At 42.2% G+C, this 24,997-nt stretch overlaps 2 protein-coding genes across 3 annotated transcripts; both read left to right on the top strand.

The window, feature by feature from the left end:
* The first annotated feature begins 984 nt into the window (after window positions 1–984).
* Window positions 985–6,903, top strand: rae1 (ribonucleic acid export 1). Of its 2 annotated transcripts, XM_067588127.1 has the most exons (13): window positions 986–1,111; window positions 1,704–1,816; window positions 1,944–2,048; window positions 2,298–2,390; window positions 2,485–2,571; window positions 2,654–2,740; window positions 3,214–3,285; window positions 3,395–3,502; window positions 3,717–3,823; window positions 4,007–4,082; window positions 5,256–5,450; window positions 5,595–5,680; window positions 6,283–6,903. In XM_067588127.1, coding segments are annotated over exons 2-13 (1,107 nt in total). In that variant the 5' UTR covers window positions 986–1,111; window positions 1,704–1,726; the 3' UTR covers window positions 6,284–6,903. The 2 variants fall into 2 exon arrangements, with proteins under 2 accessions (XP_067444227.1, XP_067444228.1); XM_067588126.1 differs by lacking the exon at window positions 6,283–6,903 and having other exon boundaries at window positions 985–1,111; window positions 5,595–5,684.
* A 2,325-nt stretch (window positions 6,904–9,228) lies between these two features.
* Window positions 9,229–19,832, top strand: LOC137181965 (RNA-binding protein 38-like). Its single transcript, XM_067588123.1, has 4 exons — window positions 9,229–9,669; window positions 11,848–11,971; window positions 12,375–12,429; window positions 17,967–19,832. The coding sequence occupies exons 1-4, from the start codon at window positions 9,457–9,459 to the stop codon at window positions 18,304–18,306; spliced, it is 732 nt and encodes a 243-aa protein (XP_067444224.1). The 5' UTR covers window positions 9,229–9,456; the 3' UTR covers window positions 18,307–19,832.
* Window positions 19,833–24,997: the final 5,165 nt, after the last annotated feature.

Below are 24,997 nucleotides of genomic sequence, written 5' to 3'. Positions count from 1 at the left end.
TGCACTGGTGTATCTAATGAAGTGGCTGGTGAGTGTATCAATCAAAAGTTTGGACACACTTTCTCATTCAATTGAATGGGAAGGTGTATCCAAACTTTTGACTGGTACAATGTATATAATATAATTTATGGTCAATATGTGGACAATATAATTTATATGTTGTTGGAGAATTATGTTGTATATAATTTGTCTAAAAAGCAAAGATCTCTATGTGCCCAGCTGATTTTTGGTATTTTATCTCTGACTGTTGAAACTAGACGGCATGTAAATCCAGAAGAAGAAAAGCAGATTTGTCCAATGTGATGATATAGAAAATGAGTTCCATTTTGTTTTCTACTGTCCATTTTATTGTGAACTGCACAATGCTTTGTTTAATAAGATAAAAATAGATATTGATTTTGTAAATATGGAGGATGTACAAAGACTGAGTTGGCTGTTCACATATCAAACATTTAAATTAGCCAGTTTGCTGGAGAAAGCCTGGGAGAAGAGGAAAAAAGCTCTTTAGCAATATCATCAATATCAATCAGCAATATCATATGTAACAGTTCTTGTGAACAGCTCACTTTGGATTTTTGTTTTGTTTTTATTTTGTTAGTGTTTCTTTTCTTTTCCCTTTTCCACATGCTTTGTATATGCAATACTGGAAAAGGTATGTTTTGTACAATAGTGGTGTCTTGTAATCCCAAGTGGTATGAACCAAATGTTTGGTATGACACAGACATAAAAATAAAATTATATGTAGAGCTACTGTGAAACTACAAACTGTCTCTGCAGCACAACAATTCCGTATAAAATTGGCCAAATTGTTGCTCAGCCTGCTTTTTATTCTGTTTTCACTTTCCCTCCATAAGTGATGAGCAGGAGCACTGTTTGTTTTGTTTACCTGGCCCTTCTCCTTCTCCTGGGATAAACCTCCCACCGCTACTTTATCTCCAGTTTCTTTTTGTCACACACTGCCTCCCGGCGGTAAATCCTGGTATTACATCCATTTACTCGTGCCAAAACGTCACCAAACTGCGACACACGGCGAAATAAGCGCCACATTTTTGCTGCGCAGGATTATTTTTTGGTATTTTTAGCGTCTCCAGCTCGTAGCCATAGTTGAGAGGTATGTATAATAATGTAGTTTCGAGACAGGTTTTCAGATTACGCAATGTGTAAATGGGGCGTTTCAAAAATATTGCTGCCCAGGATACTTTACAATCTAACAGCTAAGCGAACACAGCGGATGCTAATTTTAGCTAGCGTTTAATTTGTGACCCACACAGTGGCTACAATAATAATGCTGTTACATCCACCCACACCCGTTTCACACAGGTTTAAACTACATACATACACAGTTGTTTACAAGCTTGCTAGCATTAAGAAGCCAATAACAGTAGTTAGCCCTAACATTAGCTGTGAAGCTGGTTTCCGTCAGTGTGAGTCGACATGTCTTCAGCTAATATGTAACCTCAATAATGTCATAGTATTATTGTGCGTTTATTAATAACTGTCTGCTGTGATAAAGCCTGGTAGTAAAAGTAATTGGCCTTTTTAGTCAGTTTTTAGCATCAGCTGCTGTGTCTGTTTACCTGTCGACACGTTTTGGCTTTTTTGATAGTAATGCTGCACTTTTCAGATGACGACAGCTACATGAAAGTATCCTGCTGTTATGTGACTGATATGTTGCCTCTCTCTTTTCTGTCTGTCCAATACAGATTAGGAATAACGGGAATGCACCATGAGTTTATTTGGCACAAACTCCGGGTTTGGAACAGGAGGGACTGGTGTCTTTGGAAGCACAACGACAGACAGCCATAATCCCATGAAGGTGAACTATCCGGAGATGTGACAGAATCATTTCTTAAATTGTTAGCTTGGCTCACTGAAAAGCCTTCACCTGTTCCCCTCACTGCTTAATGATGTCCTTTTGTTTATGTTCCCGATTTGTCGGACAGGATGTTGAAGTGACTTCACCACCTGATGACAGCATTAGCTGTCTGGCTTTCAGTCCTCCCACCATGCCAGGGAACTTCCTCATCGGAGGATCCTGGGCTAACGATGTGAGGGTTATTTGTTATTGTTTTAATTAGGTTGATTTAGTGAACCCAAGGTTACAAGATTACAGTTGAGAGTCAGGAGGATAGATAGATAGATAGATAGATACTTTATTAATCCCAAAGGGAAATTAAAATGTTACAGCAGCCAACAATGAGATAAAAAGGTAAAAGCTAGATAATGTTTGGTACTAGATACTGTTTGTATTATGTGAACAAGTTAATTCACTTTAACTCTGTATTATCTGAGCTCAGGTCCGATGCTGGGAGGTGCAGGACAACGGACAGACTGTCCCCAAAGCCCAACAGATGCACACAGGTCCAGTGCTGGATGCATGCTGGAGTGATGTAAGTCTCATCATACAGAGTCATTTTAGCCCTGCTGTAGACACTGTCTGCAAGGCCATAGAATAATTTATGATGTGCTGTTCTCTTTAACCAGGATGGGAGTAAAGTGTTCACTGCTTCCTGTGACAAGACAGCCAAGATGTGGGATCTTAACAGCAATCAAGCAATGCAGATTGCACAGGTTGGATGAGAACCTTTAGATCATCTATGTGGTCATTATAGTGAAGCAGAATCATCTCACAGCACATAATTTCTCTTCACAGCATGACGGCCCAATCAAAGCGATCCACTGGATTAAAGCCCCTAACTACAGCTGTATCATGACTGGCAGCTGGGACAAAACACTGAAGGTACAACAGCCACTTCACCACATCTGTTAGTTCTTGAAAATACATACAGTACATTTAGAAAATAAGTGAGATGTAAAAGAGCTTTTTTCATATGTGGAGATTATAAAAAGTGCAGTGGAAAACACTTGAAACAGTTAATCATTGCAGCTTTTCCATAACAAGCTTTGCCAGTATACTATAACTCAGACCTTTAAGTTTTGATATTTAGGATCTCATGAGCATGTGAGAAAGGTGTTTAGCTACAAGACTTAAGTTTTGGGCTGGCACAGTGTAACTGTAATTTGAGCTTTTCATTTCCCAAACAGACTACAACATAGATTTATTGTGTCGATTAAAGTCAATATAGGAAATTATACTTGGTTCCAAAACAGCATTCAGCAGTCCATTGATGTAATGAAGGAGTGGTATATTGAACTTTGTGGTGTTTAATGTAGCACTGAGAAACATGACATCCTTTCTGGTTTTCACTCCAGTTCTGGGACACCCGCTCTCCCAATCCCATGATGTCTCTGCAGATGCCAGAGAGATGTTACTGTGCAGACGTTGTAAGTGGCTTTTGAGGATTATGATGTATTTTAATTCTTGCTGATTGGATGATGGATTGAGTGGTTTTGTATTTTTGTATTTTGACACATTTGTGACCCTGTTATATAGGTTTACCCCATGGCAGTGGTTGCCACAGCTGAGAGAGGCCTGATAGTGTACCAGCTGGAGAACCAGCCCTCTGAATTTCGCAGAATAGACTCTCCTCTTAAACATCAGGTGATTACATGGAATTTTCCTTCTCCATTAACTATTTTCTCTTTGTCTTCTTTTCCCACTCTGTATACATCGTGCCACTTAACCTGGTGTTTTTTATCTACAGCCATATTCATTTTCTTTGATATAAGTTGTATAGTAGTAAGTATATTATTTTATTATTATTCATGTATAACTGTCTTTTGATCCAATGTACTTTTCCACCCTCATCCTGTAGCACCGCTGTGTTGCCATATTCAAGGACAAGCAGAACAAGCCAACGGGCTTTGCACTGGGAAGCATTGAGGGACGAGTGGCCATCCACTATATCAACCCTCCAAACCCGTGAGTGCCAAAAACAATCCATTTCTTACAAGTGAATGAGTTTTTGATGTTGTGCTTATCAGTAACTGCTATTATTGTTGTTATTATTATTGTTACTGTTGTTGTTACTGTGTTTACATAATTAAGAGCTTCGCTCTTGCTGTAAAACACCTGACATGAATGTGTTTCCCTGATCTCTATCAGAGCCAAAGACAACTTTACGTTCAAGTGCCACAGGTCCAATGGAACCAACACAACCACTCCACAGGACATCTATGCTGTAAGTTGTTCTGAGATAATGTTGACGAAAGTGACGTAACTTGAAGCAATTCATCAGACTGTATAACGCCACAAAAGGCTTTATACAACTTTTTTCACTCATGCAGTAGTACTCCACACAACCTATAAATGACCCCAAGGACAGTAGGGGTGCAGCGCCCCCACCTACAGGTGTATGGGGTAGCCTGTAAACATTTGTGTTGTTGCAAGATCTTTTCTTTCTGTCCCATGTAAGCCAGTCTGGCAAAAATAGACCTGGCGCGTAAAGATAGCGGAGCAGGGAAAGAACCGGACGTGAGATGTGAGGCTCACAGACCTGGTGGACACTCACAAGCTGGTTAGAAATATCTGCAACTATTGTGTCCCAAAACAAAATAACAAGACTGAAATTCATGTCTGTGCATAATGATGGTCAGATAACGATCATTACTGTCATTACAATAAAAAGTTTTTTTTCTTTAACAATGTACTTCAATGATTAGAGAGACTGCTTTCAGTAATTATACTTTCAGTTATAGGAAACGTTTCCATGAGCACATATCGATATCCAGGACAGTGCTTAATATCTGACATCAATATTAATGTGAATAGGGTTTTGTAGTAATTAACAAATGTTAGTATGCTAACACACCAAAGTAAGATGGTGAACATGGTAAACATTCTACTGTGAAAGCCTGTGCAGTAAAACGATAGTGATGTGTACCAGCGATAGACACTTCATCAATAGCAATAACAAAATTGCTCGATAGAATATTTGATAGTTTCACTTAAATGCATTAAATACAAACTGCGTGAAAGCACATAATGAATATGCAAAGTTTGATTGCAAGAACAATCTCCAAACGTGCTCCCTCCCTGGCTCATAAACAGCCTATCATATCCCTTGATAATAGAGCGATTGACATGACAGCCAATCATTTAACAGGTGTGTTGTTCAGTTGCACCATCGACATGTGACACAACAACAGAAACAGCGTGTTTTTCTTTTGGATTTGTAATATTCACCCTTTTTTAAAAATAATTTGATTGACATGGTGGTGTTGTGACCTTGAATAACCCTTATGTATCATTTCTGAAACTTAATCATCACAATATAGTAACTTTGATAAACTGACCAGCTCAGTCATAATGTTTCCACATGTCTCACCTACTCATTTCTCTTTCCTCACATCAGGTAAACGCCATCTCCTTCCATCCTGTCCATGGCACTCTGGCTACTGTTGGCTCAGACGGACGCTTTAGCTTCTGGGACAAAGACGCCCGAACCAAGTTGAAGACCTCGGAGCAGCTTGACCAGCCCATTACGGCTTGCTGCTTCAACCACAATGGCAACATCTTCGCATATGCTTCCAGTTATGACTGGTCAAAGGTAGGAGATGTAAAGCCTTCACAAAAGTTGTGACCAGATGTTTGTATTTTACAACTCCACTTTACAACGCTTCCCTTTCCTCTGTGGCCTTTATTGATGATTGTGCTCCAATGTAGTCATTAACTGGCACTCTGAATCCCTCAGGGCCATGAGTACTACAACCCCCAGAAAAAGAACTACATCTTCCTGAGGAATGCTGCAGAGGAGCTGAAGCCTCGGAACAAGAAATGGTGAGAGAAGGGCAGCCACTGTCTGTAAACCTGGAGACCACGGTCGCCGGATGGGGCTGCCTCCCTTCCTCAATGCCCTTGTGACTCGCATCAGGGCCTTTCAGAGCGTCCCTGACATGCATGGATGTGGGAAGTGACAACTGACATGGTTCAGATCTCAGTACTGCGCTGTACTTCTACATGTAGCCATTGTTAGTGGGAATGGTGCTGTACAGAACTGAGTGGAGTCACTTTATAGGCTTGTGTGGTTTCTGCTGTAATAGTGTATACAAGCTGCCTCTGCACCTGTACAATCAGGATTATTCGGGATGAAGCTTGCTGGCTTTTTGCAGCATTGACCTTGTAAAAGTAGTGAGGCTTAGCAGTGTACTCAAAGAGATGTCTAACGAATGTTATTTATTAAATTATGGAGATATCAGAGACAGGATTCTGAAATTATTGAACATAGACTAGTAATAGTTTACAATGAATTGATTTTTGTCTGCTGTAGAGTGATATTGTACTGTTTAGTCTGTGCAAAAAGGGACACAGTTTCTGAAATAAACAAAAACAAAACCTCAGAAAGATGTTCTTTGTGACTGACTGCTCCCTCCTGTCTTTAGATTCGTCGTGCCAAGTCGCATCTCTTGTGGGGAAATGCGGAAGACCTGCTGCTTTAGTGTGTGTATACGCTCAAGACAGACTCCTTCCTTTCGGCAAACACCTGGACCAATGCCACGGTGCTGCATTCTGTGCATGGACCAATCAGACGGGCCCACCCAACCTGGCGTTGATGACAGCTGTGTGACAATTGGTCTTAGAGGTCATCATAGAAGGGGAGGGCTTTATTTGTCATTCATATTGATGTTTGGATTTTTTTTTTAAGTGTATCCAGCTCCTTATTTTTTACAGCTTTCCAAAGACTCTTCATTCTCTTTTGATTTGCTGTTACTCCATGGTCCCATTCATGAAATTTGTAAAATAAATAATTAATTGCATACTCATAGATTTGAACGTTTATTCCCACTTGAGGGAGTAAGTAGGTTTAAAAAAAAAAATAACCTGTTGCGTTGACTGTATTGTATTGTTTTGGGATTCTCAGAACTGTATTGTGCATGCTAAACCATAAACGTGACCACTATCTCATATTTCAGCTGTAAAACTCTTCATCATGTGGGTCCCTGACATGGAAATGATCACGAAATCAAAAAGATAAACTTTGAGCAACATCTGTATCACAATGACCACTTCTGTCTGCTTGTTTCAATCCAAGTTAACCAGCAGGTGGAGCATTTCGTCTTTCAGTGTGTTAACTCCAGCAGTTACTGTGCCTGTAGAGAGGACCGGGAGCTAAGCAGAACAAACAAGATCAAAGCAGGACAGTGGGATTCTTCATCCAGGTTAAGTCCTTTTGACAGGGATACACAGCTGGAAATAGGGGGGATTTATCAAGAGGATATGAATGAGGCAGCACGGGCAGCTACAAAGGCCATGTGTGAAAAGTGAACCAGTTCATAGAGCAGAAGGTGTGAATTAAAAGCCATTTTATTGAGGTCATTAGAGTATCACCTCACTGTTAGCATGACACTTGGTACTTAGCAGTGGAGCTCCAAGGCACCGAGGGCGGGAAGATACTGCTGCCACAGTTCACCGACTCCTCTCAACTTCCACGGGGTGCCACTGGTGCCGCTGTTAAGTCCAAATGTGTTTGTTTCCCCTCACCCCACTGCTCCTGAAATGTTATAAGTTTCCATTCTTCAATCATTTAAGCAGTACAGCTGAAGCACTGTGGAAAAACAAACAAACTGAACCCAGTTTCTTTAAACTAATTGAGCAGAAAGTGCTCCAGGTCAACACCACATGTGAGAGTAATGTTTCTTTGGACAGTCAAGTTTTTTCAAAACTTTAACTGTCAAAGTGACCTGTTACTTTCAACCCAATTGGATCTGCCCTTTGCTGCACAGAGGTTATCAGTGTTTGTGAGTAGTCAAACATGTAGAAACCATAACTGGAAAACAAGCACTCCCCACACATTTCACATTTGCCCTTATTCTTGCAAAATGTGCCAATCATTTGCTTTTATGATAGGGTAATTGAAGGTAGCCTGGGTCGGCAAGCCCAATGAAATTTGTCATATTGTACTTTAGTCAGTCTACAGTCACTCACAAAGGGACACAGTCATGTGAACTTGCCTTATGACTTTGACATTACCTTTCCAAAAACCAGGAATAACCACAGCAACCCTTACGGTGTGTTGTAACCTAACACAATGCTACAGAATATAATAATATATGTTGATATGTTGTCTTCCTATAATATGTTGATTATAGGAAGATTCAGAAAATACTACTAGAAGATTACTGTAAAATCACTAATCGACTGACTGGACTGTAAAGTATAATCCTGAATCCATATAGGTATATGAAGTGATGCAAACTGGTTAAAATGAAGGTTACAGTCTCATTCATCAGGCCGGTGATGTTACCATTGTTCTTTTGTTTAGGTAAAAATTTAAAGTTCCCCTCCATTCAAAAATGTTTTTCCTCTTGTTCCTACAGTTGGATGTTTGAGTTTCATTGTGCAGAATGAAGTATGTGCAGTGTTTGACACTAGAAAGCAGTTTCACATTCATCTGCTGAAAGTGGAAAATCTCTCTGCGCTCATTGAAAATCTGATTTTAAAGGGTGAGACTAAAAGCAGGATTTGCCACATCATAAATAGTTTGGAGTACTCATACACTGAGAATGGACTTTACAGTGAAGTAGGAGACATCTTGTGTCCAGCAGTTAAGTTCTGAAATGAGAATTTTTTGCATATTTATAGATTCTTTCATTTTTAATGTGGGAGAAGGATTAGATATAATTTTAAGGATTTTGACAAGATACTCGAACTTTTTTGTGGAGAAACCATATCAGACACTAATTATTTTTCAAAGTAGAGTATTTTACATACATCTTAAAACATGTCTGGAGGGATCTTTAAGGCTTAAATAAAAGCACACTGTGTATCTTTGCTTTCTCCTCAGGCTGTTTGTGCCATGTCATGGTTACAAAATAACAACTTAAACTGCTACTTTTCAAAAGTTGGAAAGGTGTTTTAAACCGGTTACTTCCTCATTACAGCAGCACAATGCACCATGTGGTGGGGGTTCGTGTCAAGATGACTCTAGATTTGCAAAACTCTTGCGAGCCGCTTCAAAACATCCTTGTCTCTCTGTTTTATGTTGTGACAGCGCTGTGGTTAAGGTCTGGTTAGGTTTAGGCATAAAAAACACTCGGTTACAATTAGGAAAACATCGTGGTTTGGGTTAAAATAATCACTTGAAACGTGGGTTAAAATTAAAGTTACTACTTCCTTGCAAATCTCGCGACAGACCGTGACGGCCGCGCTTTCTGCCGTACAGTATGTTTCTCTTTGTGTTGTAAAAGACAAAAGCAGGTGCAGCAGAGCGCAGTGGTGGGCGGACCAATAGGAGGGGCCGATACCCGAAGTTGGCACTCAGAGTCTTCACCGATTGGTCAAGAGTTGTGTGGGGGCGGGGTTACGTCTACGGCATATAAAACGTCCCGGCACATTTTCTCACAGGGGCAAAGCAGCAACCACCGGAGGAGTTGACGCACCGTGAATCATAGATGTCATCAGGTTGCTACAAGTTTGAGCGACGGTCGTAACACGAGAGGACAAACTACAGCAACATCGTGTAGCGTGATAGAGAGTTTGTTTCACCGATGCAGGAACATCATTAAGCGCTTAGTGAATTGCTTCAGCGTGCCTCTGGTCTTCTGTCCGGCTGACCAATGCTTCTGCATCAGTTCATGAACGGAGCTCTGGACGTCATGCATCCCACATCGCTTCAGAAAGACACCACTTTTACCAAGATCTTTGTCGGCGGGCTGCCCTACCACACGAACGATGCCTCACTGAGAAAATACTTCGAGGCCTTTGGAGACATTGACGAGGCTGTGGTGATAACGGACAGACAGACCGGTAAATCCAGAGGATACGGCTTTGTAAGTAGCACCAGATAAAAGTCATGCACCGTCACATCCGCGCTGCTCTCATTCACAACTCTGAACAGTATCACACCATTATTAAGTTCCTTATTTGCTTTATTCCCGCGATGCAGATATTTTACAAGCATTTGTCATTAAAACATGCTTGAAGTGCTTTTGTGTCTGCATGACAATCACCTTTTTTATGTGCTCATGTCCCTCTTTTTCCCTCTTTATGTATATGAGTAAATATAAATACTGGTAACATCTGCTGTGTGTAATCATTCAGATCCATGTCAAAGTCAATCCTCCAGTGAAGCTTAAGCCCACAGCATCTCAGTTTTTTTGCCTGACTGGCTGTTATTTTAGCTTAATGAGGATGAGGGATCACACAAGTTGATGGGTAACTAAGGAGATTATATTTCAACATATGTCTGATGTCCCCCCACCTAAACCCCCAATGAAGTCCCCCCTCACTCACCCCTCAACAGCCTGGCTTATGGCTTATGTGTGTGTGTGTGAGGGAGAGAGAGAGAGAGAGAGAGAGAGAGAGAGACAGTCTGCACTTCTTGCTTGCTTTATATGGTTATTTTGGAGAAGTGGGGAGGTTGACCTTGCACACCCTACCCTTCATTGACAAGGACCTGAGCAGCCGGCCGTATCACTTGATTTACACTAAATCTGGGCTGCCAAGAGAAGAAATTCCAATATCAACAAATTGGCTCTCTCCTATTCTACAAATTTATGATAAAATTCCCTTTGATCTTATCTTTTAGAGCACGCGGACAGTCCAAGCCGTAGAAAGTTCTTTGAACTTCGTAAAACATAAACGACTTATTCTGTTGCCTGCCTTCTGAGTTTCTCAGATGGTGTGTGGCGGAAAAAGCTCCATTTACCAGTGCATTAATCATAAATGAATCCTTGACCACAGTTGCTTATGGTCAGACTAATGAAAAACATCCCAGGAACCTCTTGATGTCTGATTGAGTCTTCACTAATAGGTGTCTTATCCCGTTCCAAGCAGATAAAGACAGCCATTCTTCCTTTGACACAAAGAACAGAAGCAGTGCAAGAAATGCAAATATTTACGAAAACCTCGGAAAGACACATCAGCACTAATGTACTGTCAGGCCAAAGAAGGAATGGAAAACTGTTAAGTGTGCATGTTTACTTCTAAAGGCAGAATTGAAAGACAATTGCTTAGTGTTTATACCTCGGCCCTCTAACTCTGGCTAGTTGCTATCAAACGGTGAGGTTTGAGGCTGGTGTTTCAGGTCGAACAGGCTCAGGGTGATGTGGGTGCTGCCACACACACGCCCGCAGTGAAGTGATCAGCGCTTTATACTCTGCAAACTTTTTTTTTTTGTGTGTGTGGCATGAGGCAACCTGCTAATTCTGTTTCTGAGCGTTCCAGTCGGGAAGGTTGCTGGCAGGAGGGGCGGGAGGCGCCCCAAAAGCTGAGCCCACCTTTTTTCTAAACACACTTCAGAGGTGGATTAGTTGAACCCCCCACAGCAAGGCTCTTCACAGTGTAAACACAGCCTCAGTCCTTCCTGTGTGTTCACAACACAAACCCTGGAGTGGGCTTTGTTCCAGATCCTTCCACTATGAAGAGGCATACTGCTTTTTTTTTTTTTTTTTTTTTTTAAAAACGTCCTCTTAAACAATGCAAGCCTGTGGCCTACATTTGCCGCTCGGTCCACACAGCGAGGTGACTGAACCTTCTGAGTTGGCAGAAAGTAGCAATCAAAACAGAAGGGCTAGTCTAATGCCAGGAGGGACAGAGGAGGGGGGGACTAATACCAATCTCCTTAATATTTTGTCCCTAATTAGATAAGCTCCTTGTTACTCTTCCCAGATCCATATTTCAGCAGGTCTGCCCATGGCTGAGTGGCAGTCAAGTGGCTGGCTGCTGCTGCTGTGGGCAGTTTTCAAAGCCTAATCATTGTGCTTTGTTTCGTACTTTCCTTTCTCCTTCAGAGAAACAGAATCTTGACTGTGAACGGCCTGTAGGGGCATTTTTATGATAAGACCAACAGACCAAGGCCTGTTTTATGTGTTTCAACTAGTTTTGTCCTTGACTTAGGTAGTTGATGTGTCACCAGCCGCGGCCACCATGCAATGGTTGGTTTGTAACATGAGAGATAATGATTTTTTTGTGTGTGTGTGTGTGTGTGTGTGTGATTCTTTCACCAGGTAACAATGACAGACCGAGGAGCAGCTGAGAGAGCCTGCAAGGATCCCAACCCCATCATAGATGGCAGGAAGGCCAATGTCAACCTGGCCTACCTGGGTGCCAAGCCACGTAGCATACAGACAGGTGAAGTACTTCAAGGCTCGGTTTATTCCTCCATAAAACCACAGAAATGACTATGCTCCTGTATTAATCAACCAGTGCTGATTAGAACATAAGATATACATACCCATCACGCAACATTTCAGACAGTTTAACAGTCAAACGGTCTCTGCGTTCAATACAACAATCCATACTGTCCATATGCAGCAGATTTCCTACTTACATAACAAATAACTTTCAGTTTCTCCAAATACATTCACGTTTCTGCTGTTGCTTACTGCACATTTGAAAATGTTGTCCCATTTTGTTGGTGGTAAGTTTGAAACAGGCTCTTTCTCTGTCTCTTCATGCCCTCTGTGTATTGTTCTCTGGTCCTCCTCTGTAAATGCAAATGTGTGTGTCTGACAGCCGGCCTCCTATCTTCCAGGCATATCCATCGGAGTGCAGCCCATTCACCCAGCACTCATCCAGAGGCAGTATGGGTAAGTGAGCGGGAGTGGGCGCTTGTTGTGTTCTCTTGTATTATGCTCTGTGCGAACGCCACTGGGCTACTATTTCTTTGACAAACAGGGCCTCTGGAAAGTACATGTCAGTTTGTGTCTGTGTGCAACTCCAGAAAGTTGTCTATTAGCATATTTGAGATTTGCTAGCCAGGGAGATTGTTCACATATCTGTGATAATAGAGGAGCATTCCAGAGGTGAATGTTTGACTCACTTGTTAACTTCTGTCAGGAGCCTCTTGACTCGTGTACCTGCCCTGAGTGGGCTCTGTCACCGAGAAGGTTTCCTAGAAGTGGCTGTGTTGTAGAAACAGCCTGGATAGCGTCTAGGAGCCATGGTCTACTGAGCAGCTAATGAGCATTTCACTGCTGTAATGACTCTCCTCACCCCCTGCAGCTCTCAGATATCATCCCTCAAGCTACAGCTCAAAGCCATTCATATTTTACACTCAAGACCTCCAGTCTGTTTGGGAGATTTCAAGAAAAGCCAAGTTGTCCTTATGGAGTGGTTTTGTGAACAGATTTGGTGCTTATAGATATACAAACTCATAAAAGTATACAAACTACAAAATTTCTGTCTTAAACTATGACGAGGGCTGAAATGAATAGTTCATTATTTGATTGCAGAAAACCAGTCAACAACATTTCTGGTTAATTCAGTCATTATTCAAGCATATATGTCAAACATTTGCTTGTTCCTGCTTCTTAAATTTGAGAATTTTCTGCTTTTCTGTTTTATATCATTGCAACAACTTCAGCACGTAACCTTTAGCTCTATTACAATGGACATTCTTCATAGTTTATGACAATTTATAGACTAAACTATTGATTAATTGAAAAATTAACAAACAGATTCATCAGTAATGAAAGTGATTATTAGTTGCAGCTCTAGCAGCAGATAGTCCACAGAGAAGATTTAGTGGTTTTAGAGTTCACTGAACCCAAAAAGACACACTTGAACTGGCAATGACTTTCTATCATCCATTTCCTCTTTAGTAAGATCTCATAGAGTCTGAATGATAAATTTAGGATCCCATCATGTGCCAAGACCTTAGAAGGACACTGGAAAGTCCCTCCCATGTCCTGCTACCATAGCAATCGTATATGGCACCAAAACCCCCCGAGAGTTTGAAACGTGGAGCACAGCGGTGCTTTGAGGTCTGACAGGTGCTGGCTCGTATTACAGCCTTTTACACCCCCTTATGTTGGCCCCACACTAGAGGGTAATTGGACAGAGTTTGGGTCCGATTCGCTCCTCCCAACAATTGCAGGGGTGTTCCCGATTGGAGGCCGGTCTGAACAGATTATCTGTCCAAATGATCCTGTAGTGTGAGAGGTTTTCAGACATAATCTTAATGTTACCGACTAGAATCGGAGTCCTGATTTCGAAACCTAAATATCAAACATGTTTCATATTCAGGACTTGACATCCTGTAGTGTGAAAGGAACATCGATGGAATATTGAGCAGAAACCCGCAATAGCCAATGAGAGAGAGATGACCAAGAAGCGTCACCAACCTGCGTACAATAAAACTTTATTTCCAACTCCAGCTCGCGCTGCAAAATGTATAACAATTCGATCTTCTCAGCCATGACTTCATCCACTGTTTATTTCTCTTTTTTTGTTTTTTTTTTGGTGCAAAACAATGCACACACCAGTTGATCATGGCAGTCGCCTCCATGTTTGTTTTTTTTTCTGAAGTCACATTCGATTATGCGAGTTTCTGTGAGATTCCAAGTCCCTGGAATCACCGCTCTGAAAGTGTGTGGTCCTGCATCTTGACTGAATCATCTAGTGTGTGCGTTCTTACCATTCAAATATAAAAAATCGGTTAAATCTATTGTTATGTCTGTAGTCTCCCACGTTTTTAAAATCAGTCAAGATTTGAAAATCCTCTAATATGCACCAGGCACTAATCTCCCATGACCACCACCCCAGAGACATAGAGAGGCACACGGAGCACCTGTCTGCCTGCCTCTGTATGGCGGGTGACAGACGCAGGCCTCCCTAGATGCACAGCACACAAGTGGCTTTTCTTTCAGCCCCTCCTCTCCCCCCTCATACCCCAAACCCCTTAACAACATATGGTGTGAGGACATGGTCTGAAGTAGGATTTTAAGCAGGACTGGAGTATTGCATGTAGCGGTGGTGTGGCTGGTTTAGACTTACCACTGTTATGTGTGTATGTGTGTTTGTGTGTGTGTGTGTGTGTATATAGCTGTGGTCAGCAGATGCTTTGGACTGTGAGGGCCAGAGGGGGTCACTGAGGCCAGGAACATTGTTTTGATGGGGAGGGGAGGAGTTGTCAGTGTGCTTGCAGATTCATCTCTTCTCATGCATCACCTCCTCCACTCTCCATCCACAGCCCGGTCATTTCCCATGTCCTCTTCATCCTTTTTTTCTTCCTCTTCCACTGAGTTTTACTTAAATTTGCTGCCACTACCAGCGTATCATATGGAGACGCTGAAAACTGACACCTCTGTGAGACTGGGAGGGTGTAAGGGAGGGGGTTTAAAGAGAAGATTGAGGGGGAGGGTATATTGGGGTGTATTCTGGGACTAATGCTTAATGAGGCAGTGTGTTCCCTAGGAAACACACCTCTACAGGTGTCAAACAAAACACCTTCCCCCCCCCCCCCCTCTTGCTTTCAAAGAATATTCACAATCCCTCTGAACAAAGAGGGGAAGGAATATCAAGTCCTCATACAAGTGTTGTAAGGTGTTGTTTGATTCCCCCACCCCATCTGTTTTCACACTGTGTGTCGCAGTGAGTCATGTGCTGAAGGTCATTTGCGTTATCGTTTAGAAATATTTAGCAGCTCGGTGTGATATCGCTCAGGCTTTTCACATTAACTCATAATGTGGCCTTCATTAATCATGGCTACTCCGGGCCTGTGTTTGTAATGATTATTATAGCATCCAATGTTTTTCTGGTGAGTGTGTCTCTCTCGTGTCTCTGCCTGCCATCCGCAGAGTGGCACACAGACTGGCCGTCAGCACAAAACCAGCTGACCTCTGATCTTCTGGCCATCGTCCACATTCCCCTGCCACCATCCCACAATCCAGTTGGCATCTGGCATGTCTGTGGCCCCGGGAGTTCTCTACTGTCCCTGAATTGGCTTGGTCCCCCATCACTCTTTTCTCTTTTTAGATAGAAAATTACAGCTAACATCTCCATCTCTCTGCACACACCAGAGGAGCGCTTTGTCTCTTTTTACCTCCCTTTAGGCTTGCATTATTTACATTATTCTCCATTCCACTCTACCTATACATGGTCACTTGATTTTAAGCCCAGATTACGGCAAACTGCCTATGGCAAAACACTGCCAAGGCCACAGAGAAGGCAGGCTCATTATACATGATGCGAGTGAAAGTACATATGCCCCACAGCGTTAATGTATAGTCATCTTTGAAAGCTGTGTGTGACAGTGAATGCCTCTTTGTAAGTAGCTCAATAGCACTGCGAGGGCAAAGGGTAGATTGCGCTCATGAGTGGGGGTTGCCTTCATTTGCTTATGCTTACTGGCTACATTGCCACTGTAGTGTGGTTTTATGTGTTCAGGGCACTGACACTATGGCTTTTTTTCACCTATACTCGCCAGATGTCTGGGTGAGTTGCTGTAACTTGTTTCTGCTCTACTGTTTGTTCCAAATGTTCTCCTCATGCTGGGAAAAACAGGCCATTTATGCAGGTTCCTCTTCTGTCTATTTGTGTATGTTTTAATGTCTTATTATAGGTGTGAATATTTAATTTTATTTTTCCTGAACTTCAGGGAATCTCGCTTATGCAACAGTTTCATTTTTAATGGAGAGATTGCACTTCTGTTCTCACTTATACTCCCTGTATTGACGTAATGACACAATAGGACCTTTTTTTTTTTTTTTTTTTTTTTTTTTTTGTTATTGCTGACAATAATCATTGCCATCCTCCTATCCAACCCTCCGCCACGGTTGCTGTCTGCTGCCAGCTGACCAGTGCACCAGGATCAGAAGATGCCCACAGTACAGGACTAGTCCCGAGGAGGGGGTTTGACAGAAAATGTCTGCCTGCCCGCCCGCTCCCCCCTCGCTCAGCCAGCCTCTCTCCAAGGTGCCAGTGATGGCTTGAGAGTGCAGTGCGGTGTGCTGTGATGGATTGAAGTGCCTTTTTATCTTTTTCCCTTTTTGTGTGTGTGTGTGTGATATGAACTGAAGAGGTTATGCTGATTGCGGTGTGACTCTTTCCCTATTATGGCATGGTTTTGGGGTTTGCAGTGGTAACTGGTGTGTGGGTGGGTGGAAGAGGGGGGGGGGCTGGGGATTGGAGAGGCTGTGTGTGTGTGTGTGTGTGTGTGTTTGAGAGCGTGATGACATCCCTATCCATGCATGCTTCCATCTTTTGCTGTGTTGACTTTATGGCAGCCTCTCATTACTGATCCTGTTCTTCTCCTGGACTGAATCTGTGGGGGGAAAAAAAGACTGAAAATGAAATGCAGTATGATAGTACATGAAAGGAAGATTTTTATCAGTACTGAGATGCAGCTGAAGAGCGTAAGTCAAAGTGACATGTGTTGTGACTATCTTGTCTTTGTGTTGGGGTGTGTGTCAGTGGATGTTTTCCCCCAAACTGTAAAATCATCGTTACATCACCCTGTATATGGACAAGGCGGGGTCTTCTCTTCTCTGCCACCACCCTCTGCCACCACCCTCCCTCCAGAGAACAAACTCATGAGAGATACTTCAAGTCCAGAGTAAAAATAGACCTCTAAAGCCACCACCACCCTCCCCTCCCCTTCCCTTTCCTCCCCTTTCCTCCATGGATGGAGTGGCAAAGCAAAGACAGAAAGAGAAGGAGAGGCAGTGTAGTCCCCAGGCCCCACAGCTCTAATCATCTACATCTGAGAGCCACCCCGTGGGGCCCGGCAGGGCCTGGCATCCAGCCCTGATGAGCTCCCCCGCCACCGTTACCTCCCCCAGCTAGCATCATCACCTGTGATAGTCTGTGTGAGATTTACACACTAAGTGAGAACTAGGAGACTGCTACTTCTGTACTGCCTTTGCACACTTCCCTTTTTTGTCTCTATATGTGTGTGTTTGTGTGTGTGTGTGTGTGTGTGTGTGTGTGTGTTCAGCGAGTGAGGAGCAGCAGCAGCTGTTAAAACACTCTGCTGATGCCTGAGCTTGAAAACCTGCCAGTAACGGCTGACTCTATCATTCACCCCCCCCTACTCCTCCCTTCCCGTCTACCTCAGGAGGCCCTACCTAACAGGTTTTGTAGGTTTTACTAACTGACACAGAGGGTTGAGTCACCCTCACCTCCCAACCTCCTCTGCCTCTCGTCTATTTAGTCTTTTAATAACAGTGGATATCTGTGTGAAAACTCTGTAAATTCAGAACACCTACAGAGAGTTTATATTCTCAACACACTCGCCCTCAGGAAGCAATGTAAACAATAGAGGCCAGGCCTTGGGATTTCTCTGCTCTGTTGCTGCAGCCCCTCCGTCTGACGCCCCTTGTTTGGTCTTTGTGTCTGTGTGCAGGTTGGCCCAGCAGTACGTCTACCCACAAGCCTTTGTGCAGCCCAGCCTGGTGCTGCCCACTCAGGTTTCCAGCTCTGTCAGCACCAGCCCCTACCTGGACTACAGCGCAGCCTACTCCCAGTACGCCCAGGCCGCCTTTGAGCAATACCCATACGCCGCCTCCCCTGCTGGCTTCCTGGGTTACAGCTACGCCACCAGCCCCACAGGCACCACCGGCCCAGCCACCGCCGCCACAGCCCCGACCACCGTCCACCCCACCCTCCCCTCCGCTGCCGGCCCAGCCCCCACCTTCCTGCACTACGCCCCGCAGCAGCACATCCAGCCCGACCGCATGCAGTGAGCTGGGAAGGGAGCAGAGAAGAGGAGGTGTGGTACAGGTGGTGGAGGAGAGAGTAGTGGTCACAGATCTTTGGACAGAGGATGGCAAAATGCCCTACGGGGTGACCTTGCTGTCATCAGCAGGGGTTTTCAGGAAAAAGGGGTGGGACTTTTGCACTATTCGATCAGGATGAGCCCTTTGCTCATTGGTTAAAGGGTCAAGTGTGGGAGGGGGGTTGGAGGACTGTCAAGGTTCAGGTTGAGAAGCTAAACAGCATAAAGTATGTGGTCGCTTCCAAGGGCTTCCAGAAGCTGACACTTCATTTTTTTAATTATTATTATTATTATTATTATTATTTGTATCGTCCTTTATTATTGTATTAATGTCATCGTCAATGATTGTTTGTATGCCATTATTATCAATGTTATCATGTTTTTTGGCTCAATCAGTGGAAGTTATGTGTGTCCATGGTACATATTGATGTTCTGAGAGCTGTCTGGGACATGTAACCTCCCGACTCCAGAGTATCTGGGTTGGATATGGCGGGCACTGCTGCTTTAAGACACTGGGGGACAGTCAGAGATTGGGGGGCAAGGTAAAGACTGCATATCCTCCCAGCATATCTGTAGTCCCATCCTTGTGCTACCCACAGTGAGGAAAAGCACTGCCCCATGAACAAACCTCCAGAGGACAGCGAGAGATTTCACCTCACAAAATGGAAAGTTTCAGAATACAGGACTGTGGGAGCTCCATTGTTCTGAGACTGGACTGTGATGTCAGGACTACACTTTTTTTTATTCTTTTAATTAAAGAGGCCTTAATGAAAAAAAATAAATAAATAAAAAAGAGAACTACTTTTTGAATCTCCTGATTTTTCAAGTGCTCCCCCCACCACAAAACCAAGTGCAGACAGCACTTTTGTAACTGGCCTGACTGTTTTCAGCCGCCGATATTAATCTGGTTTACTTGGATCTTGATAATTTCAGATGGATGTAGATAATCACATGCAGTATGTGGGTGGTGGGGACCAAGCGTGTTGTGTATCTATGTTAGAAGGTAGCTGACACTGAGCTCAAACACCAGTGTTGTTTTTTTATTTTTTTCTTTGTTTTTTTTTTTTTCCTCACTGAGATTGTCACGAACTGTTGCTCTCAAAAAGGACATTCATGTACAGCATTTTAAAATGTTTTCAGTCATCAAGTACATTTACAATATTTATATGTAGGTATTTATAAGAGGTACTAAGTTAAAATAGCTTTTTTTTTTTTTTTTGTACTATGACTATAGTTGTGGCACTGATGTCATTTAACCTGCAGAGGCATGCCTGCAGATCCACGGGGGTCGTACACATGATGTTTTTGTCCTGTCACCATGTCAGTGGATTTGCCAGGGTGCACGGCAACTACAGTAGATGCCCGTTTGTAGATCAATGACTGGTTGCATCAAAAACAAAAAAATTTTTTTCAATAAAAATGTCTTTTGCAGTCCCTTCAAAGAAGCCGTACCAAAAAAAAAAAAGAAAATAAAGAATTTGTACTTAAAATGCCTCCAGACTTTTTCTTTGACTGTAAATAAAAGTAAAAAAGGAGCCATAACTCTGTCACTCACCACAACTTATTTGTGTTTATAGGGTGTGTTATTACGGTGTCACTGTATTTACAACACAACTGAAATGCAGACCCTGCTGTGACGATACTGTGAAACCCTTAGGGGGGTTACAGGGTTCAGTTAAATGTGTGTGCTTCTTATCAAGGCTGTGTGTGCTGTTAGATCCTGTAGGAGGGGGGGGAGGGGGGCAGCAGAGGGGGAGCAGGAGGCCCAAACTTTTATCAAGCCACAACACCACCACCTGCCAGGGTTGCTGGGTGTTCCCTCGGCCAACACGCTTGTTTTGTAGAGTTTTGTGTAAAGAGTCTTTCAGGTTTGAAGCCCTGTTACCCTGAACTGCAGGCAACAGTTTATTTTTATTTCTTTTACTTTGCTAAACAAGCTCAGTTTGTTTCCCAGCAGCATCTCTACAGGTTCTTGCTTACATCAGCTACTTTAGAATATGTGGCACTTCTAAACCCCACTTAGGCCTGGAGAACAAAACACAGGCAAGGTTGTTCGAAACGAAAACACATCAATTATCTTTTTGTCCTTTACCTAGGGTGTAATTCCTCTACCCAGTAATGATTTACGATATGGCCCTGAGTTCAATAGATGTGTTTGTGGTACTTTGTTTTGATTGAAACCCATTCAGACCCTATTTACTCATGAAATTCGGCACTTAATTATTTGGAAACCCTGCCTTTGTATCTTTTATCATTTCAGCGAGTCTCCGTTCACATGATGATTCATAGGCTGATCCTTCAGGTTTGTTAAAGAAGCACTCCAGCAATTTAGTATTGCACATTCATTAAGTTGGGTGTCATCCAGAGACAGATGTCAAAAAAAGGTCAAAATTGAAGCAGCAAAGGCCGACAGTGTCTTTTTTTAGACCCTCCGTCTCTGATAAATGCCCACATCTTTTAAATTCATTTTATAATGTCAACTTCCTGTTCAAACTTGTTCAAACATGTCTGAGCCCAAGCCAAGATAACCCTGATGACATCACCAGGGTTATTTTTTCAGGCAGTTCCCTCCACAGCCACATCGGGCTGTAACTTACAATTATTTTCATTATTGATTAATCTGCCGATTATTTTCTCAATTAATCGATTAGTTGTTTGGTCCAAAAATGGTGAAAATTTTTTATCACTGTTTCCCAGAGTCAAAGCTGAGATCCTCCAATGTCTAGTTTAGTCTATTATCTAGTATTTGGTTTACTCTAGTTTACTTCATTTATTTAGTTTACCTAGAAAACTAAATATTCACTTATCATTGCAGCTCTACAGACACAGAAGACACAACACAACTGTTTTCCCAGGTTGTGCTCCACTCCTCATTAGGAGTAAACTAGCATTTATGTTTAAAATTGCTGGAGTCCCCCTTAAACAGGCTGAGGGAAGGTGTATTGATGTATAAAATAAATCAGCTTTTTGTTTTTCACTGATGATAGCAGAGTGTGTTTGTGTTCAGGAGATATGTTTGGGAAGATGTCTTGGCTTTGCAGTAAGTAAGCTTTAAAAAAAAGTGTGATAAAAGCCATGCAGTGTTAGGACACGCCGTAGAAGACAACAACAAAAAGGACAAGTTGCGGTTTTTATAGCTGAATCATGTCAGAGATGTTTAAACATACTTGCATTCAACAGAATTGATGTTTCTGCTGTTGCTGTGTTTACTGGTTGTTAGTGCAGAGAGGCAGCTCTGGTCCCCCTCTCTTCTCTTCTCTTTGTCACTGTTTATCGTTCACTATCTCACCTCCCTGTTCTCTGGTTGTGTTCTCACTCACACATTTATTTGCTCAATTTCTCTGCCTGTCATTTGTGTTTTCTTCTTCCCCTAACATCTCTACCACACTTTCCCACTTCATTGCTCTCGGTCCTGTTTCTCTTCATGCTCCTTCTCTCCTCCTTCTCTTCTCTTTCTCTCTTGTGAATCACACCAGAAGAGGAGCAGAAACAGAGCAGAGTGTCAGCTTGATGAATGAGGTCATACAGGCCCAGCAGACCTTGTTATGCTGAGTCACCATAAGGCCTATCTCTCGGTCTCTCACTTTTTTCCCTCTCCCCCAGTCCCTCTTTCACATGCACATTCAAAATAGGCTCAGTCAAATCTCACTCTCCGCACGCTTCTCACTCTGTCGTGCAACTCATGACGTCAAGGGATTCCTCAGAACTGTCCTAAAAACAGTCCCACCTTATCAGGCCTCTGCTCAGCTTTAACCAGGCTAAGACAAACTGTGTCACTGGGCAAGTTAACATCTCAGGTTTTCTTGGTCTGGACGTCATGTAAGACAACTCTGAGTGAGTTGACCTCAGGTAGCTTTATGTAAAATATGTATTCTGGCCACATCATCATCAGATCCAAATGATTACCCAAACATGAGTGACAAAAAGAAAGTTATTCTTAATTGTATTCATACTTTTAGGTGGTGTAATTAAGTACCATTGTGTTTTTGGATAACCTTGTTTTATAAATGCCCTTTTGTGAGACTCTTGGAATAACATGTGTATCTTCATCGACAACCATATTGATGAATATTTTATATTATTTTGGAAACATGTACAGTTTAGAATACAAGAAGGTAACTCTTAATTATAAATCTTTTAATTTTATTTGTTGAATTCTTTGTATAAACGGTAACTCCCTCCAGCTCAGGTTTGTTTGTTTTTTTGTTTGTTTGTTTGTTTTTTACTTTTCTTCTGCAAACTGTAAGATGAATATTTTGTATATGATCATTTTGTGGAAGAAGAACTTACAATTGTTTTTATATTTCAATAAAGAAAAAAAAATAGAACATATAACATTACTGTGCTTTTATATTTGTGCATAAATGCTGAGCACAGCCACATGTAAATGGTTCATACAGTTTTGTTTTCATACCTGGTTTTATTAAACTTTATGAATTTCTGCTTCTAAGTTAGTCTCAAGCTATTGAGTGCCAACAGTAACTATCTTGGCAGGTAGCTTTTGCAAGATAAACAGTAGTTAACTAATTTGCTAACTTAATGATCCCAACTACACTGCCATTATAGTAACCATGAATGTAGTTCCTTTAAAAGAAATGTGCTCCTAAATTCATCTGAATCTAAGATATAGGCTAATTTTGTTGAACAGAGTGTGCCACACATCATTTTATGCTATAAATGAGCTAATAGTGAACTCAGCTATATTACACTCAACTCATGATGACAATTTCTCTATAAAATAGAATTTATGCACTTGCAAAAATATTTTCTCTGTTCAAAATGTCCTATTGCATACTTGTGATGCAAATATAACTCCATATATTACAAGTACTGTATTATTAAACAACATTACTTACTCACTATTTTTACTACTTAATGAAAGCTTTGGACCTCAATTTGATCATTTTGTTTTGCTTATGGGGTTAACATACAGTATATGCCTAAGATTCCTAAGCAGTATGTAACAGCTTGAGTAACCGCATCTAAACAAAGTGGATCTTAAGCTACGGTATATAAATATTAAGATGATGTACATTAGAACAGTTATGAGCAGTCAGAGATCCCCTCTTGTTTTATCTCATTTGGAGGTTAGTACTTTATGACTCATAAAGAGCAATTTTATGAGTTCATTATTTTTGTGACACTAATTAATGTTTAGTCAAGCCCAACAGCCCACTCACTTGAATGGTCCCTTGTTAAATAGGAATATAAACCTAAGCCAGGCACTCTGCACCTGACTAGTCCTGTCTCTTGATCCTGCTGTCAGAGTCTCACATGGGTCTGTCTGGGCCTGGGCAGTGTCAGTGCTGCGGTGTCAGATAGGACTCAGATACAGGCTATATTTATTTACCCAGGCTCTCAGAAGAAATGACCAGGCCCCCCCAAAACCCATCCCATGCTCCCTCCTCGAGTCTTTTCCCGCACTAATAACCCATCCAGATAACTTGAACAGGTCTGGAAAGAGTCGGGTTTGAATCAGAGATAAAGACAGCCAGTAAAACAAAAAAAGATGGTCTGTTGTTGTCAGTGACAGACTTTAGATGAAGAGGTTAAAACTATTGCTTCAGACAAATTAGTTTGCATTTGGTGTATTAACATTGTTTGTCTATTACACCCTGAGCTTACTAGGGACAAGTAGATCAAATGAGATTAACTGTAAGCAGGGGAAGTGGAGCTCAGAAAAACAGTAGCTGATAGAGTCACTAATGAAGAATTTACAAATCTAGACATGGGTGAAGAGAAATGAGGAAACAAAAATTCAAAAGCAGTTGAATTGAGTGCAGAGGCCCAATAACCTCTAACAAGCTGAGAAACCTGATGATTCAAATGAGGGAAGAATTCAGCTGGTTCAACCAGTACGACTGGACGACTGAGTCTTAAAGTGTTAAAGCTCTTTTTTCTGTAAATGTGTCCCTTTGTCTCTACACAGAGTGATTTTAGGATGTGTACATACTATATGTAAGAATGATGATACCTGGATAGTGTAAGGTGTTAACGTAAGTCAATGAAAGTGTTATGAGAAAGTGCTCAACCATGACTGTGAGTCTGGGTGTGATTAAGACTGAGATATTTGTGGCTCAGAGTGAGTTTTTAGGACTCCGACAGAAACAAGTGCTTTATCCAACAGCAGGCCTGTTTCCTATCAGCTGCTCTGATGGCCCACCATGCCACTCTCACACCTCCAGCATCTTCTGGCACTTCCACTGGGGCTGATAATAAGATGACGCAGAGGAGATAGGCTTATACATGACTGATACTTGTGGTAAAGTTTATCAGAGTAAATCAGAGTGAGGAGGGATTGATTCGTTGGTGAGACGAACCAAAAAGACAGACGCCGCAACAGCTGGAACAGGTTGCACCCCTGAGTGAAGTGAAGTGATTAAGTGTATCCCAATGAACTGGGCGACTGTGGATATGAGGGTTGTAGTTTGTATGCATGTGCGTGCCTGTTTGTGAAATCATAAATGTGTGTCCTATTAGTGCAGCAGTGGTTGTTTTCACTCAACGTCCTCCCTCAGATCATCCAAAGTCTCCCGCTCTGTAATGTGATCTAAGTTTGTCTCACTCAAGCGGAGCCTGGGGAGGTCCATCAGAGCTGCGCTGTAATCACAAGCTCAGACACCCCCTGCCTCCCATCCCCAACAACCCCTATCCCACCC

Source organism: Thunnus thynnus, chromosome 4 (assembly GCF_963924715.1).
Source record: "Thunnus thynnus chromosome 4, fThuThy2.1, whole genome shotgun sequence".
Taxonomy (NCBI): Eukaryota; Metazoa; Chordata; class Actinopteri; order Scombriformes; family Scombridae; genus Thunnus; species Thunnus thynnus.
This window is presented reverse-complemented; position numbering and strand designations above follow the sequence as displayed.